Below are 16,393 nucleotides of genomic sequence, written 5' to 3'. Positions count from 1 at the left end.
CCTGGTACATTCATGGCATATTGAGACACTTAATGGAACTAAGCCAGCCCATCAGTCATGTGCTAGGTTGTTTGCAGTCGCGTGATGTTAAATTCAGACGGAGGGCAGGAAGTGAAAACCGCAATGGACAACGTGGAGGAGAGTTCTTACTGTCGTAGTTTAGGTGAAATCACAAGAGAAAGATATAAACAGAAAATCAGATCATATGCTGGATTTGACCCATATGTTAAAAAGAGGAGTGATTTTTCAACTCCACTGAAAGTTTTACCTGCGATTGAGGCAGTAGATATAACCAACTACCTGGTTACTCAGATGTTGCTCTACTCTAGAAAACAAATGAAAGTATTCAAAAGTATGAAGGCATAAAACTTTTTTGTTAGTGGTTGGGGCCATGACCTCAGTATCAAGGTGCTCTGGGATGACTGTTATATTGTTTTTATCCAACTTGGCTCCTCACGATCACAGATGGTTAACAAGCAATTTCACCCTTGTGAACACTTTTGGTGCTCGATGAAAGCCCCTTTTTATGGTTTCTTAGTTTGATCTGTTTGAACAACTGTAAATGACACAAAACATAGGCAACAAAAGAGTGACATCACATACAAACAACCTGTTAGTTCCACCTGTGATGTCACAGGTATGACAAGCCAGAATGACAGCTGCTGAAAAGGTCAACTACACACTGAGGGCTGAGATGTCATTGAACAAGTGAATATTCTATATTTTAGGATGCTGGCCTATTTTAGCAGTGCCTGCATTGTGAGGTGCACTTGGTCATGTATCTCTCTGTCTCTCTACAGATAGACCGTAAAGCACTGCACTGGGCAGCAGGAGCTGGGAATGAACAAGCTCTACGTCTCCTATTGGTCCATGACACTGACGTTGATGAGAGGGACACAGTATGTACACAAGTTTGTAGTAAGATTCTATCAGTGATTTACAAATGAATTAATTCATTCCCTAACAAAAACACAATAACTCACTATTGTTATATCACATAACATAATTGTGATTCCACCCATTGCCAGTTCATGAAGACATTTGCTATATTGACAGCTGACACTTTTCAACTTTTACATCAGTAACATCAAGGGCAAGGTAAAAGGATATAGCTGAGCATATTAAATTTCATCAGACACTGTTCCTGATCTGAGCAGTGAAATACCTACCATGTAATTATTAAAGCCTGGCTTTTGACTTTTGTGACATGTTTCTCCCTTTGAACTTGGCTTGACTTTAACTTGAACAGAAAAGACTGAGAAACTACTGCAAAGTTTTATGAGTGTGTCCAAAAACACCAGACGTTACATTTATGCAGTTGTATGGTGGGACTGACACTGAGCCTGCTATCACTTTCTTGTTGGTTTACTCAGTTAGGAACCTTTCTAACATAAAACAAGCACTGGCCCACACGATAAGGCACAGACACACCAAGGCAAGTAGGGAAACTGTGTAGTACACAGTTTTGGACTATTGGAGTTTTGCCGTCATAAAATACTTCTAAATATGTGTCCACAGTTTGGCATGAATGCTTTGCTTCTGGCATCCTGGTTTGGTCACCTAAAACTCCTGCAGATCCTGGTGTCCTGTGGAGCAAAGCTCAACTGTGAAAACAAAGTAAGAGTTATTTTTTTTATCATCACTACAGACCCGAACTATGAGGTTATTGTCTAATTGTCTTGCAATCTATGTGTGTGCATCTATGTGTATATTAGGATGGTCTGAATATGCTGCACTGTGCTGCTCAGCGAGGCCACATCAGCATAATGGAGTTCATCATGGAGGACCTGGAAGACATCTGTCTTGACAGTATTGACAAGGTGACTCCCTGCTTGATACTATTTTCAATTTACAGACTTACATTGCTCAAATAGTGAAAAGAACTGTCCTTCTGCAGAATGTATTGGTTTAAAAATCACCCATTTCTTTCCATGTCTTTACTATAGCAATCATTTAGCTGTTTATCAGAATATCAGCAGTTTGCCAATTCCCCTTATATCTAAATGCAGTGTGAATACAGTATATGTACAGTAGCTCCTCTGTGTAACCTGCTGATGTCTCTCTGACCAGTCAGGGAAGACAGCTCTTCACCTGGCTGCTGAACATGGACATTCTGAAGTGGCGGAGTTTCTGATTGGAATGGGTTGCACACATGGTTTGAAAGACAAGGTAGTGACACACATACTCACGCAGGCACTAATTCCTATTTTACCAACAGAGAACTGTCATTGTACACCAGGGTTGGAAAACCTCTGGGCCCATATTCACAAAACTTCTTATGCTACGTTTATACGGAGGCGATGAAAACAGAAGACGCAAAAGTGGCGTGTCGTCTTCAATTTTTTATCCGCGTATAGACGAGCGTTCTCAGCAGGAATTGTTTGTTTATACGAAGACGCAAAAGTGGGCGAATTCGATTGGATATGCATGCCAGGCCGTTAGGTGGTACTGTGATAGAGCGCCTACGACGTGTTGGGGCATCCAAAATTTGACACATGTAATTGTATACACGTCTCTGTTCGCCTATAGTATCCGTATACATTCTATACAATTGTTGAAATGACTCTTGTATGTTGACTACAGCTGCTAGCACAGCTTGAACATCGGTGGGATCCACGTAGTCAAACATATTGTTTGTTGCTGTTTTACCGGCTTCGCGCGTTGAGTGTGACGTAAGGTGTAGTTGCTATGCGACGTGACGTGACGCGACGTGGTTTTGTGCTTCTTGTTTAGACGGAGACGCAACCCGAGTCGTCTTCAAAAAACTGCACTCTGGAAGGCGTCTTCAGATTTTTGCGGTTTCAGACCTCGATGGCGCCGTCGCCGTGTAAACGAAAGGCACTTCCAATAAAATATTTTGTCGTTTTCATTCGCAATCGTCTTCATATAAACGGGGTCTTAGAGTCCTCTAAGAGAGCTCCTAACTTAGCCTTAAAATTCCTAGCAAGGAATCTTAGCTTAAGAGTGATTCAGGAAGTGTCTGAGAGCAACTCTGAGCAAGGAGGTTACAGAAACTTTTATCTTAGTGAGGAGGTTGACCCAGTTGCTAGTTATGACGCAGTCTTTTAAAAGCTGTGATTGGTTGTTACAAAAAGGAAAAAGACAAAAAAAAAAAAAAAAAGCAAAAGAAAAAGAAAAAGAAAAAAGGTAATGTCCTAGTAATGAATGGACAGTAAAATCAATGATCATATAACTTGGACTGTATTAAGAAATGTGTAATCGTGACATTAATTTTATGTCATGATGATGAAACTCAGCAAAATTAAATTAATTGGAACACAGCCTCAGAATGTTTGAACGTACCTCATTCACATGCCGATTATATTGATTCGCTTATTGTTATGTTTACTGTCCATGCTGGTAATTTTCACTACTTGAATGACCAAAACAACGAACGAAAATGGATAAACACAAGAGCAGTTCCTGCTCTTGGCACAGCTTGTGGATGAAAATGAAACAGTATTAAGAGGGAAATTGGGTCCCGGGATCACAGCCCAAGGGAAGAGGCAGACTTGGGAGTGCATTGCCCAGCAGATCAATGCGTTGTTCCCTCTCCTTTTAAGCATGAGCAACAAGTGTGAGAAGCGCTGGTACGTGCATCTTGTCACTCTTAGGCTTCTTAAAAGTCCTCCTCCTAACAGTTTTTCACCTTAGGAGCTCTCTTAAGGCCTAAGACGCTTTCTGAATAACTTATATCTTACCAAGGGAAAATTTCTAAGAAAAATCTTAAAATTTGAGGAATTCTAAGATTTTTCAAAAAGAATGATTTCACTAAGAGCTACTTTTAGTCTTAGGATCCTTTGTGAATATGGGCCCTGGCCTCCAGGATGTATACGAGTGCAAGACCATTTGAGCGAGACAATTCATAAATTCAAAAAGGTAGCGATTAAAAAAAATAACAAAAAATAGTTCTTCTGTGTGATCCTTGATCACAACACACACACCGCACTTGATATCATGTCAATGCATCATGGTGCTTTTCAACAAAACATAAGTAAAAGGCAAGCCAGTGTACTATGCACTTGGATAAAATTATTGCTCTTCAGAAACAAGTTACCCAACAAGCAGAAGGATGCTTAACATGTAGCTTTCTTAAGTACAAATCCTATCCATGTCTTAATGGATAAAATTATAAAGTAATGACCTTTAAGTCTAAAATGTCAAAGGTCAGCTTCACTGTGACATCATAATATTATGGAAAAAAAAAACACTTTTCTGGACATTACTCAACACCATAACTCAGGACCAGTAGGGGAGGTTATGACCATGTTTCACATTTGGTCAGATACTGAGTTGGTGACAGTGATCTTGGGTGTCCACCTTGAAACAGTGGTGATTGTATAGATCTTCTGTGCTGCTGGGTTAAAGATGTGTGTGAAGTATCCATGTTTTACAATTTGTAACTTCTCTGCAGCAACATCCATATTTGAAGCATTGCAGTCCACCACAAGCTCATTGGTTTTGCTGACAATTATTGTCGTGGCACCATGTGATGAAGCTCTCTATCAGTCCTCTGTACTCTCAGTATTGTGATAACTTGCCAGGTGCTCCTAACGATCAGCGAGTCAGTTTCTGACTGATCCACCATCAGTCATGGTAGCTTACTGGTTAAGTAGTGGACAGGCAATCATAATGTTGACATTGAATCACATTTAATGTGGTCCTCATGTGGCTAAACAGCTGGTTTTCTTCAGCCTCTGATAACAGTGTCCACTTGCTTCTGATAGCTGAAGCCTGACCATTAAGAGTCACACATGATTTGTACTAATCACACACAGATGTACATACTAACACATATGGAACTTTTAGTAAATAATCACACGAGCGTATTTACATATCTTGCCCTCCATGACTCTTCCCATCCCCGATACTGTGTGTGTGTGTGTGTGTGTGTGTGTGTGTGTGTGTGTGTGTGTGTGTGTGTTTGTGTGTAAATGAATATGTGTTTACATACAGTATGTACTGTCATTGCTGCCATTGACTTACATTCTAAAAATTTGTTGAAAATTATGAAAGGTACAAAAAAAATCTGAGTGATTGTATTATTTTTAAAGAGATGGACATTTTGATATTTGAGCAGCTTTGTGTCAGTATGTAAGTTTGTGTATGTGTCACTTAATGGTGATATTGTAAAACAAAAGCAAATTTGTATATGCATTGTCAGAAATATGAGATCGGGAGAAGTTAAAATGATTGTGTCTGCTTCCCTCCTGAAATTCAAATTCTCAGTTGGTAGCCTTGTTGCTTGGAAGCTCAGGGAGCTAAAAGAGTTTTTGCTTCCATGATTACATGTCTGAGTTTGACACAAATTTGTGAGTTATTATGTATGTAAAATTAAATTTGTGGGAATGACAGCAGGTTAAAGAGAAAATATCTAGAAAAAGTTAATTAATGTGATAATGTCCCAAGTGTCTGAAATATTTGAAAGTTTGTAGTTTCTATGTGAATGTATGAATGGGAAGAGGTTGAAGATGAGTGGGCCTTCTGACTGACTTCTGTTGTAATTAAACTTAAAAAAAAGATGAATAACAATAAAATAAAAAACATTTTAGTGCGCATGTGTGAGCACCCAGGTGAGAGCACCTGTTTCTGACTGCATAATGTTCTCGGAGCAGAACTGCTGTGTAAGAGAATGAGGAAGAAAAAAGCCCCTACTGCTGCAATATGACTTTTATTACAATGTTGAGAAAACTGGGTTAATTATTCAACAGCATCGCAACTTTTCCAAAAAATAAAACAGAATGTGATGTTTTTCTCATCCTTTTGGACATATATTCAATTGAAAACAGTACAAAGACAATATACCGAATATTTCACCTTATCAACTACATTGATTTTTGTAAATATATGCTTATTCTCAATTGCCAGTAACACTTTTCAAACAAGTTGAGACAGGAGCAACAAAGGACTGGGAAAATTATGGAATGCTCCAAAAACACCTGTTTGGAACATTCTACAGGTAAACAGGATCACTGGTAACAGGTGACAGTATCATGATTGCATATGAAAGGACAACTGAGGATGGAGCGAGGTTCACCACTTGGTGAACACATGATTGGATAAAGGATATTACTGCATGGGCTCAGGAGTACTTCGCAAACAGAGTGAACACAGTTTGTTTACAAGTGATTGCATTCTGTTTTTATTTGCATTTTACACAGTGTCCCAGGTGTTTTGGAAGTGGGGTTGTATGTCTAGCTTCTGGAGTTATATAATGCCAATGCTTTGCTCTCACCATACATAGTTGGATGCTAGAACATGAGCATGTTGTTTGCATATATTTTTCCAGTCTGCTAAATCTACTGTAGTGTCAAAAGTCAGTTTGCTAGTCCTGTAATTTTATCTGCATTTCCAATCTTTGCATTACATAACCCATAATAAATATATTTTGTAACAGATCTAAGCTGTTTTGTATCCCTCAAAAGAGTGCAGTGATTCTGAAGTAGTTTACTGAAGTATTTTGGTGATTTACCATATCAGAAATCACAAATTTGTCTCAAAAGGTGTCGCAATCTGTACAGCATATGGCAATGGGTACAGTGATAAAAATTCAATTAGTATTTGGTAATATTATTCGGGAAAATAATGGATTCAAGTCATACGAAGACAAATGCAAACTAAAGAAGAAAGAAACACCTAACCCAAACAGCAAAACTCAGGATCACTTCTGGTTTGAAAACATATTGTAAGAATACCACAATACGAACACCTCATCTGACTCAGACTAAAAGGTTAAGCATTCCTGGGTTATGTAATAATTTCAAAATGAAGGCAACATCAAGCCAACAACACTGCAGGTCAGTGTGTAAACAGACTTTCACCTCTCGTTTGCTGTGTTTTGGTCCTAACTGTATGTAGAGGAAGTTGTCTGAGAATGGGTTTCTGGTTGTAATATGTTGTTATGTCTGGACTACAGGAAGAGAACACAGCCATGCATCTAGCAGCGAAGTGTGGGCATGCCGCAGTCCTGCACAGGATCATGGAGACTGGAGTTGACATCGATGAAAAGAATATAGTAAGTGGACTAGACTGGCCTGCAAACAGTATAGGGACCACTGTTATGACTATTTCTGTGTCTGAGTGCATTTTCTCCATGTTGGTTATTCATTTTTTCAGTTGTCCTTATCACAGTAGTACCTTGCAAACTGTATACAGAACCAAACATGAAAATGATGACACTATATACGCAATATATAACATTACATACTAGTTTTAGCCTGTGCATTAAAAGATTTATTAATCTGTTTAGAATTTCTGGCAGGTTTTCATCATGTCCATTTTTGGCTATGGGGTTCTCATTTGTAGGGCTGCAATTAATGCTTATTTTCATTATTGATAAATCTGCCTACTGTTTGTTTATTTTTTGATTAATTGCTTGGTTTATGAAATTCCATAATGCATAGTATATCCTCTGATTACTTGTTTTGTCCGACCAACAGTCCAAAACACAAGATATAGAGTTTACTATCAAAAATACCCAGATTAACCAGGTAAGTGGACAGATCTGGAATTTACCAGCACAGTCTTCATGTGGTCCCTGCCAACACTGGAATTATCAGTGGGCCGAGGTACCCCTATGGGTATAGTTTAAGGCCTGCAAAAGGTTTCACCTTGAGAACCATGCAAGAATACTATGGGTGCCATGCAATGCAGTGTTTTAAGTCCTCTGGTCTTGATACGTGGTTTAAATGGACTATATTTAGAGTGTTTTCTAGTCTTACAGACAAGCATTTTTACAAGAACCAGCATTCACCCATTCACGCCCACATTGATATACTGGTGGCAGGTGCCACCTGCTCATCACGAGAAATAACTAATCACACACTCACAGTTACACAATGATGGCACAGTACTGGGAGCAATTTTGAGTTCAATATCTTGCCCAAGGACACTTCAACATGTAGACTGCAGGGGCAAGGAATCAAACCACTGACCTGACAAGTTGACGTCAGTTCTAACTCCTGAGCCACAGCCGGCATTGGGCACATGACAATGAAAATTGCTTGGACTCTTTTAAAAACCTTTGAAATACATATCACCTTAAAAAAGAAGAGTTCAGAGATTGCTTTAGTAAATGCATTAAACAAATCAGGATTGTGATTGTTAATTTTTTTTCTATATTCATTGATGCAAAAACTGTAAGTGTCACAGTGCCTTCCAGTCTCTTACCTGCTGCCGTGTCTTCTCATCTGTTCACCTGTACTGTCAGTGCTTTTCCACTCTTACTCCCCTTGCTAGCCATGCCCCCCCGGTTCACTCACTTGATCTTCATCCCAATCAGTCTAGTATTTAGGTTGCTCTTCCACACTCACTCTGTGCCAGATTGTTGTTTGCACTAGGCAAGATATTCGGACTGATCTCTCGTTACCGGACCTGCCTGCCTTTGACTTCACCTGATCTTCTGTTTTCCGGTAAACACCTCTGCTTTCAGTATCTGACTCAGTGTTTTGTCCTGCACTTCCTGAATCTCTGCCTGTCAGTGACTGTTGAATGTTTGGTTTGCCAAACATTTCAAGAAACCACCAATAATTCCAAAGGGAACATTGATCTTGTCACTGTCACTTCCCAGAACAAAGTAAGTGAAAGCGACTTCTGTGTACTGGTGGTACTGCAATTGGGTCCTAAACCAACCCCTCACAGTATAATCTGACCAGTTTTGGACCCAGCACACTCCACCTCTCCACAAAATTGCTTCGAGAGGATCAAGGACATCCTTTAGCGACATGGGGCTCTGATGGCATCAAACAAGCAGCAGCAGCTGAAGAGCTGAGGCTAGCTGTGTTAGTTGCACGGATCCAGCAGCTAGCCATCTTCCAGACTCAGCCGATGTTTTTGGGGCCACCTCCAGTCCAGTCACAGTCAACAATTCTGCCTCCTCCTGTCTGCGAACCCTGGGTGGGGACACCTGAAAGCTATGTTGGAGATCTGGAAACCTGCAATGCCTTCCTGACCAACTGCTCCATCCTCTTCCCTCTACAGCCCCACACCTTTGCCTCTTAACCAGCTAAGGTAGCCTTCACCATCAATAACCTGATGGGGATGGCTCACGTGTCGGGGACTGCTGAGTGGGAGAGGGGCACGCTGGCTTGTGGGGGTCTTTCCAGTTCTTCACAGCGGAGATCATTAAGTCTAACACATTAAGTCTGGGGTCACAAGGGCTATTGTTGCTCGGCACCTCCTGGACCTGCACCAGGGGGAGCAAACAGTGGTGGACTACGTACTCCATTGACCAAGGCTCGCCAGAGTGACTGGAACTCAGCTGGCCTTTGTGACGCCTTTTTGCATGGACTGGCTGAGTACATAAAAGATCAACTGGTTTCCTATGAACTGCCTTCATTGTTGGATGGAGTGATTGAACTGGCTACCTGAGTGGATGGTCATGTTCAGGCTTGGCAGCGTCTGTCATGGTCGAGGGAGGCTCCTGTTGCCAACATCTCCTCCACTCTCGCAGCACCACAGCAGGAGGAGCCTTAACCAATGCAGCTCAGATGCACCAGGTTGACTCCTGAGAAGAGACAGAGGTGTCGCCAAGCCAATCTCTGCCTGTATTATGGCAATCCCTGCCATTTCATCTCCTGATGGCCAGCAAAAGGCAGTACCTCCCTGGATACCGGTGAGCCACACCTCTGTTCAGTCCTGCTCTCCTCAGTGACTGCTGTTCCAGACCAAGCTCCTCCTTCTGGAAGACTGTCACATTTTCGTTGACTCTGGGGCCAATGCCAACATCATGGATGAGGAGCTTGCTTGCCAGCTGGGGATAGATCAGGTCCCACTCTCCAGGCCCATCTCTGCCAGTGCGCTCGAGGGCCACCTGCTTGGAACTGTAACCCACCAGACCACACCTGTTCATGTTTGGCTGTTCGGAAACCACCAGGAGACTGTCCAGTTCCACATTCTGAGATCACCTCGCATCCCTCTCATCCTGGGGTACCCCTGGTTATATTGTCATAACCCCCACATTGACTTGCCAGAGTACCATGACTAGAAGAAGGTTTTCAGTAAGGCAAAGGCCTCCTCACTGCCCTTATGACTGCACCATTGACCTGCAGCCCGAGACACCTCCACCCAAGGGACGCCTGCACTCGCTGTCAGCTCCTGAGAGTTAGGCCATGGAGGCTTACACAAATGGCTCTCTGGCGGCTGGCATCATTCGCCCTTCATCTTCACTTGCTTTCTTTGTAGGTTAAAAGGACGGGATTCTGAAGCCTTGGATCGACAACAGGGTGTCACCGTTTTCACCCTGTGTTTTTGATTGGACCCAAAGATGCAGACCAGAGAGAAGGTTATAAAAAGAACACAATTTATTAACAATAAATAATGTTGAACAAAAGTGGAGAATTAACTAATAACAAAAGGCGAAGTCTAAAGGAGTGGAGAAAAAACTAAGAGAGCTCCTTTGCAACAGGTCTGAGGTAAGGCACACGCTGACACAACAGGCAGGCAACTGAAACAGAAAAACACACCTTGAGTGGTAGTTCATAAAAGGAACATTAGCACACTCACAAGCAGAGGAGAAAGAGAGTTCGTTACTCACAATAATGGAACACACGAGCACACCAGGAGTCAGGACTCAGGAGGAAAGAGTCAGGAGAAGTCGGGAACAATCCGGCAACAGGTAGGAGAGAGCTCTCCCTTTTTAACCTGTGCCTAATCAGCGTCATGTGCATCAGGTGCACTCCGGAGAAGGTGGAGCTGGCCAGGTGTAGAGACACACCCAGTTAGAAAGACAGGGGAAACAAACAGACCAAATCTACACTGGGGAAAGGGAAAAAGGAAACACAAGGATTAGACAAGTCTGCAGGATCCTAACACAGGGGTTTCAGTGACAACACCATTAACAACTGCTACCCACTTACCCTTATCTCCTCCGCCTTCGAGTTTCTCCAGGGTGCCACCATCTTCACAAAGCTAGACCTTCGCAACACCTATCACTTGGTTCGTTTTCAGGAGGGGGATGAGTGGAAGACAGACTTCAACACTCCCACAGGCCACCCTGAATACCTTGTGGTGCCCTTTGGACTCATTTGAGGGACGGACCAGTTCAGAAAACAGCGCAAAACCGTAACAAGTTGACTTACTTACAAACCTTTGTCTGTAAGTAATGACACGTTAGATTTACAATATACAGTATTATTCTTACTTACCTTGGTGTAACTTGGATTGGTACATTTTGTCACGTTTGTACCTTGTTTTTGGCCGAGTTATGCTCACTAGTTTGTGTTGTGTAATGCTTAGATTATCTATCGGAGGACATCGTTTGTCATCACAGGCTACTCACAGGCTTTGTTTACATGTATCTGTTCTTCTAAGTGAAAGAGAGGCTAACATTAATGTTACTATAGATGTTTTATTTTTATATATGAAAACATGTGTAAGACAAAGTAAATAAGTTCATATCTTAAAGACATTAGAAATTGAATATTTTTGTAATCAGACACAGCAGACAATACATTTTATTAATGTTTGTTTTCTGTTTATTGTTCTGTTTATTTCAGTCGTACAACTGAATTGAAGAAATTGCTGAGATAAAACTCTGCTGAGAAAAGACAAAACATCAACCCTCAAATGAAAATCTTCTTCAGCTTCCCCTTTCTTCATAATGTTAGCTATCTGTCTAGCTGTACAAAGCTGGGAACGTACTGCGAGGGCAGAATAACAGCTGTTCCTTGGGTTTGTGAACTTCTACAGGTGCCTTATCCGCAATTACAGCTCCAGTTCACACCTCCTGCCCTGCGGTCTGATGTCCTCCAGTGGGTTCACTCCTCCAAGCTCACCTGTCATCCGGGGATCCAGAGAACCTGAGATGTTTTCCGTCAATGCTTCTGGTGGCTCACACTCGATAAAGATGTCAGGGGGTTCGTCAGTGCCTGCCCAGTGTGTAACCAGCACAAGCCATCTCGCCACACCCCTGCTGGGTTCCTACAGCCCATTCCGGTTCCTCATCTCCATGGTCTCACATCTCCCTGGACTTTGTGACTAGCCTTCCACCGTCTCAAGGGAACAAAGTCATCTTGACTGTGGTGGACTGGTTCAGTGAGATGGCTCACTTTGTCCCCCTGACCGAGGTGCCCTTGTTCAAAGAAACCACCAAACTGGTTCTGCTCCATGTCATCTACCTCCATGGGCTACCAGTCCATGTGGCGCCATCCAGAAAGTCATCAGTCCGACTGTGAGGTTGAGGCTTCCCTGGTCCATGAGAATCCATCCTACATTCCACATCAGGCTCATGCCTGTGGATCCACCTCCTCCGTCACCTCGACTCAGCGACTCTGTTCGTCATCTGCTGCACTCCCGTTGCTGTGGCTGAGGCCTTCAATATCTGGTGGCCTGGGAGGGAGGAAGAGAGGTCCTGGGTTCCTGCTTGCCATATCCTCGACCCCCAGCTCATCTCCAGGTTCCACCACCAGCAGCACTCTGAACAGCCATCTATAACTTCTGTGACTGCTTGGAGAAATTGTTCTTTATCTTAAGCATGTGATCAATGTGTAAAAAGCTGGAAAAACTGACCGCTTCTGTGTACCTGTTGGATGTAACCCATTACAGACAGTGAATACCTACCCATCCTTTTTGCTTGAAAATGAAAAACTATCAATCTTGTGAAAAACATGGAAGACAGGACAGTCTGATCTGATCTAATAATTTTCTGATGACACTGTTTGTATCATCCAGTCCTGAAAATCCCAGTTTGATAATAAACATCCTTTTTTGTGTGTGTAAATAATTATTATTATTTAAAGAATAATTTGATTTACATGACTTCATAGTGTCAGCTGTTATTGGGCAAGTCAGGCTCAAGTTTCAATTCCTACAAATCTGATAAATGACTCATTTAAATAACTGATCAAGTAAAAATTCAAAACACTTGCTGGTTCCCACTTCTCAAATATGAAGATTTTCTGCTTTTCTGTAGTTTGTATCTTTGTCAACTGTCTGTTCTGCCTGTTGGTTGAACAAAATAAGTAATTTTAAGATGTCACTTTCATCTCTGCTAACCTTTGATGAGCATTCGTCATTAATGTTGATGTTCTAGAAATGAATACATTTACTAATTATACCTAACAATTTGGCTGAGCGTGGAATGTTCCTGACTGAAATGTATCTGCTGTGTTTTTAGGACGGTCTCACAGCATTGCACCTGGCAGCTGATGGAGGTCACTATGAATGTGTCAAACTGTTGCTAGAGTCCGGCTGCAATATCAATACACAGACAAATGTATGGATTCTTCTTCATTTAAACACACACCTCATTTGCAATAAATGCAAAAGATTACAAAATTTTTCTGAATCTTTTGACAGTCTGAGTTTTCTGTCTGCAGAAGAATATGAGTGCTCTCCATTTTGTGGCACAGCATGGCTTTGACAGAGAGGCATGTTTATTGCTGGAAGCAGGAGTCAACACAGATGCTGTAAACAATGTAAGTAATATCAACTGTTTTATGACTTATTTCTTAGTTTGTATAACATATGAAAAAAATTCTCTCGCTGAGAGAAAAAAATCGAAAAAATGTAGGATTGCATGAATCCATGCAGTGTTTATGTATTTATTTTAACTGTTTTTGTTTTAATTCTACATTTTAAAGCCCAACCTCATATTAGATTTTGTATGAAAAAGTACAAGATTGTTGGACTTCTGACACCCCCAAACATTGCAGGTTGATTTGGACAGGTGTGGCCTCTTATGCTTGCGACCACACCCACTTATGATGATAAATAGCTGCAGTTACTGTATATACCGCAGGTACAGCTGGCAGACTGTTAAACTCCAGCATAATTTAATGTGGCACTGTGTGGATGCTGTTTCCCACTTCTACATCACAGACCTGCTGTTTTTATGCCAATATATGCTCACATTCATAACATCATAATATCAATTTGTTGTATATTTTCTCCAACTGTGCAATAGTACACACACTTTATTTACTGGCAACAGTATTTTTTTAATTTGTACATAATGTACATAGACTTGTACAATTCAACGTTCTTTTTTATGCAACAGTATTTCTTTAGTCCATTTCAACATATGGCATTGGTAGTTGTTGCATTGGTAGTAGATTTTTTTAAATTTTTTATCCTGTATCCTTTTATCTTGATCCTTCTGTGCCACTGCTTTTGCTCCTCTTCTTACACTTTGCTGGCTGTAACAACTTAATTTCCCCGGTGTGGGATCAATAAAGTTTATCTTATCTTTTCATGTCTTATCTTTTATCCCAAGCCCTTTACGCTTTGCCTCTCATTCACCCGTTCACACACACGTAAGGTTTAGGCCTGACTATCAGGAGCAATTTGCAGTTCAGTGTCTTGCCCAAGGACATGTGGGAATGTGGACAGGAGGAGCTGGGGATTGAAATACCAACAGTAGAGCTGCACAATAGTTAATTAAGTGCTGCACTCCAGGTTGTGGTGACAGAGCACGGAGCAACCACTAGGTGGCAGCACCAGCAGGATTATGAACCTCCACTGGTAATATTATTAAGACACTACCTCCTTCCGCTCTCCCCACAGATATGACTGGGGTACACTAGATACACAAGCTCAAAGCAATACATAGAACGCACCAATTTTCACTCGGTTACAGTAGTTTCATTTCTTTCAACAACAAAACCTTCAGAAGAAGCAAACAGTTCTACACAGAAGATAACCTTCAGATAAATTATATTTCATCATCATCATTTATGAATTTGATCGACACATCATAGCTAGCTAGCTACATCCACAAAAAATAGAAGCAGAAAAATGGCCACAAAAATAATGTAAGATAAGATTGGCAGATGGCAGATAAGATTTGAGGAGCTGTACAGGTTTATAAGTAAACTAAACTAACTAAACCAAATAATAACTTTCAATGATGCTTGATGTTTGAAAAAAATTTGAGCATTCAAGTGCATTTTGCAAAATCAAAGAGTGACCCATTAAGATTTCTTTAATTGTTATTCTGGCTTTAGAATCATTTATATAATCTTATAAATAAATAAAATAAAGTAAAATAAAAATGAATAGCCTAGATAAATCTTAAAATACTCTATGTTCACAGAGCAAAGAGGAAAACATTTTCATAGGCAATATAACAGTTAGCATGATGAAAGATATACAATTAGTTACCAAAAACAAACTCATGGCTCCCTTGAACAGTGGGTACTCTGATTATTGGCTTCTATTCTTTGTATTTGAGACAGCAACACAACACATCGCTCCACCTGGCTGTGTTCAGTAATCACACAGAAGTTGTACGGCTGCTTATAGATGCTGACTGTGACTTGGACATCACTGACAGTGTGAGTACAAGCCTCTACAGCTGCACACTTTAAAGAACAATGAAATAGCACATGGATCTGCAGGCCGGCTGTGTGTTCACATTAATTTTAGTAAAGCTAAGAATACCATATGCTAAAACAAGCACAGTTCACAATGACACGGTGATGGTGCTACAGGGCAATAATATTAAGTAACAGATTTCTGTCATGTGGTTCAGAGACAACAGACTGCTCTGCACATAGCAGCAGAGCATGGTTGGCAGGACATGGCTGAGATGATGCTGATCTCTGGTGTTAACCTCAGCCTGACTGACAAGGTACTGCACTGCACACACTTTCACCATGACAGAATAAAGCTTTTTCCAATGTCATGATGTGCTGCTTTTGTTTATCTTCCAGTTTTTCTACTTTTTATTATAATATGTGCTGTTGTTGTTTTCAGGTTGTTAGTACATATGTATGTGCATCACAGGAAAGCTTTGAGGGAAATTGTTCAAATCTGGCACAAATGTTCACTTGGACTCCAGGGTGACCAAATTAGAATTTAGTGGTCAGGATTTGAAGGGGATCAAACCACCAGCCTTCTGATTGGTGGACAACCCATCTGAGCCACAGCCACCCTAAATGAACAGTATGTTACTCTGGAAATGATACAGTGGATTCATACACGTCAATAGAGTGATAACCTCTGTTTCACCAAAAAACTAATTTCAGTTGCTGACACACATCATCAGTTGCTGACACCTGCATTGTGTTTCTTTCAGGTTAGGGCTAAATGAACATATATATTAATAACATTTATCAGCCATTAAGGAAATTGTGGACAACACTCAATAAAATGGCATAGTGTCAACTTATTGACTTCTTTCTCCACTCCTGTTCTTATAGATAAATGTCATGTTCATTGGCATGCAATCATATTTCTAGCTCCACTGGATTAAAATGGAGCTTCACTCTTTATTTACTTGTTGACATGCTAAATCATTATATTGGAAATCCGCTGATGATTTTTTTTTTCACGCCCCAATGCAACACATTAAAAATACTATGTAACACACAAGCTATGGAGAAGGCTCTGTCATACCTGTTCCCGTGCTTAGTCCTGGTGGTGGAAACGGGAGGTTGGCATAAGAGTAGTGGGG

General features: G+C 41.0%; 1 protein-coding gene across 5 annotated transcripts in view; it reads left to right on the top strand.

The window, feature by feature from the left end:
• ankdd1a (ankyrin repeat and death domain containing 1A) overlaps window positions 1–16,393 on the top strand; it is a 41,005-nt gene that overhangs the window by 3,508 nt on the left and 21,104 nt on the right. For all 5 annotated transcript variants that reach the window (XM_076751989.1, XM_076751203.1, XM_076750390.1 and 2 more), the window contains 9 exons: window positions 801–899; window positions 1,519–1,617; window positions 1,716–1,820; window positions 2,071–2,169; window positions 6,917–7,015; window positions 13,115–13,213; window positions 13,317–13,415; window positions 15,174–15,272; window positions 15,470–15,568. In XM_076751989.1, coding sequence (XP_076608104.1) covers window positions 801–899; window positions 1,519–1,617; window positions 1,716–1,820; window positions 2,071–2,169; window positions 6,917–7,015; window positions 13,115–13,213; window positions 13,317–13,415; window positions 15,174–15,272; window positions 15,470–15,568 — 897 coding nt within the window. The remainder of the gene's footprint in view (window positions 1–800; window positions 900–1,518; window positions 1,618–1,715; window positions 1,821–2,070; window positions 2,170–6,916; window positions 7,016–13,114; window positions 13,214–13,316; window positions 13,416–15,173; window positions 15,273–15,469; window positions 15,569–16,393) is intronic.

The sequence above is a fragment of the Chaetodon auriga genome, chromosome 1 (assembly GCF_051107435.1).
Source record: "Chaetodon auriga isolate fChaAug3 chromosome 1, fChaAug3.hap1, whole genome shotgun sequence".
Lineage (NCBI taxonomy): Eukaryota > Metazoa > Chordata > Actinopteri > Chaetodontiformes > Chaetodontidae > Chaetodon > Chaetodon auriga.
This window is presented reverse-complemented; position numbering and strand designations above follow the sequence as displayed.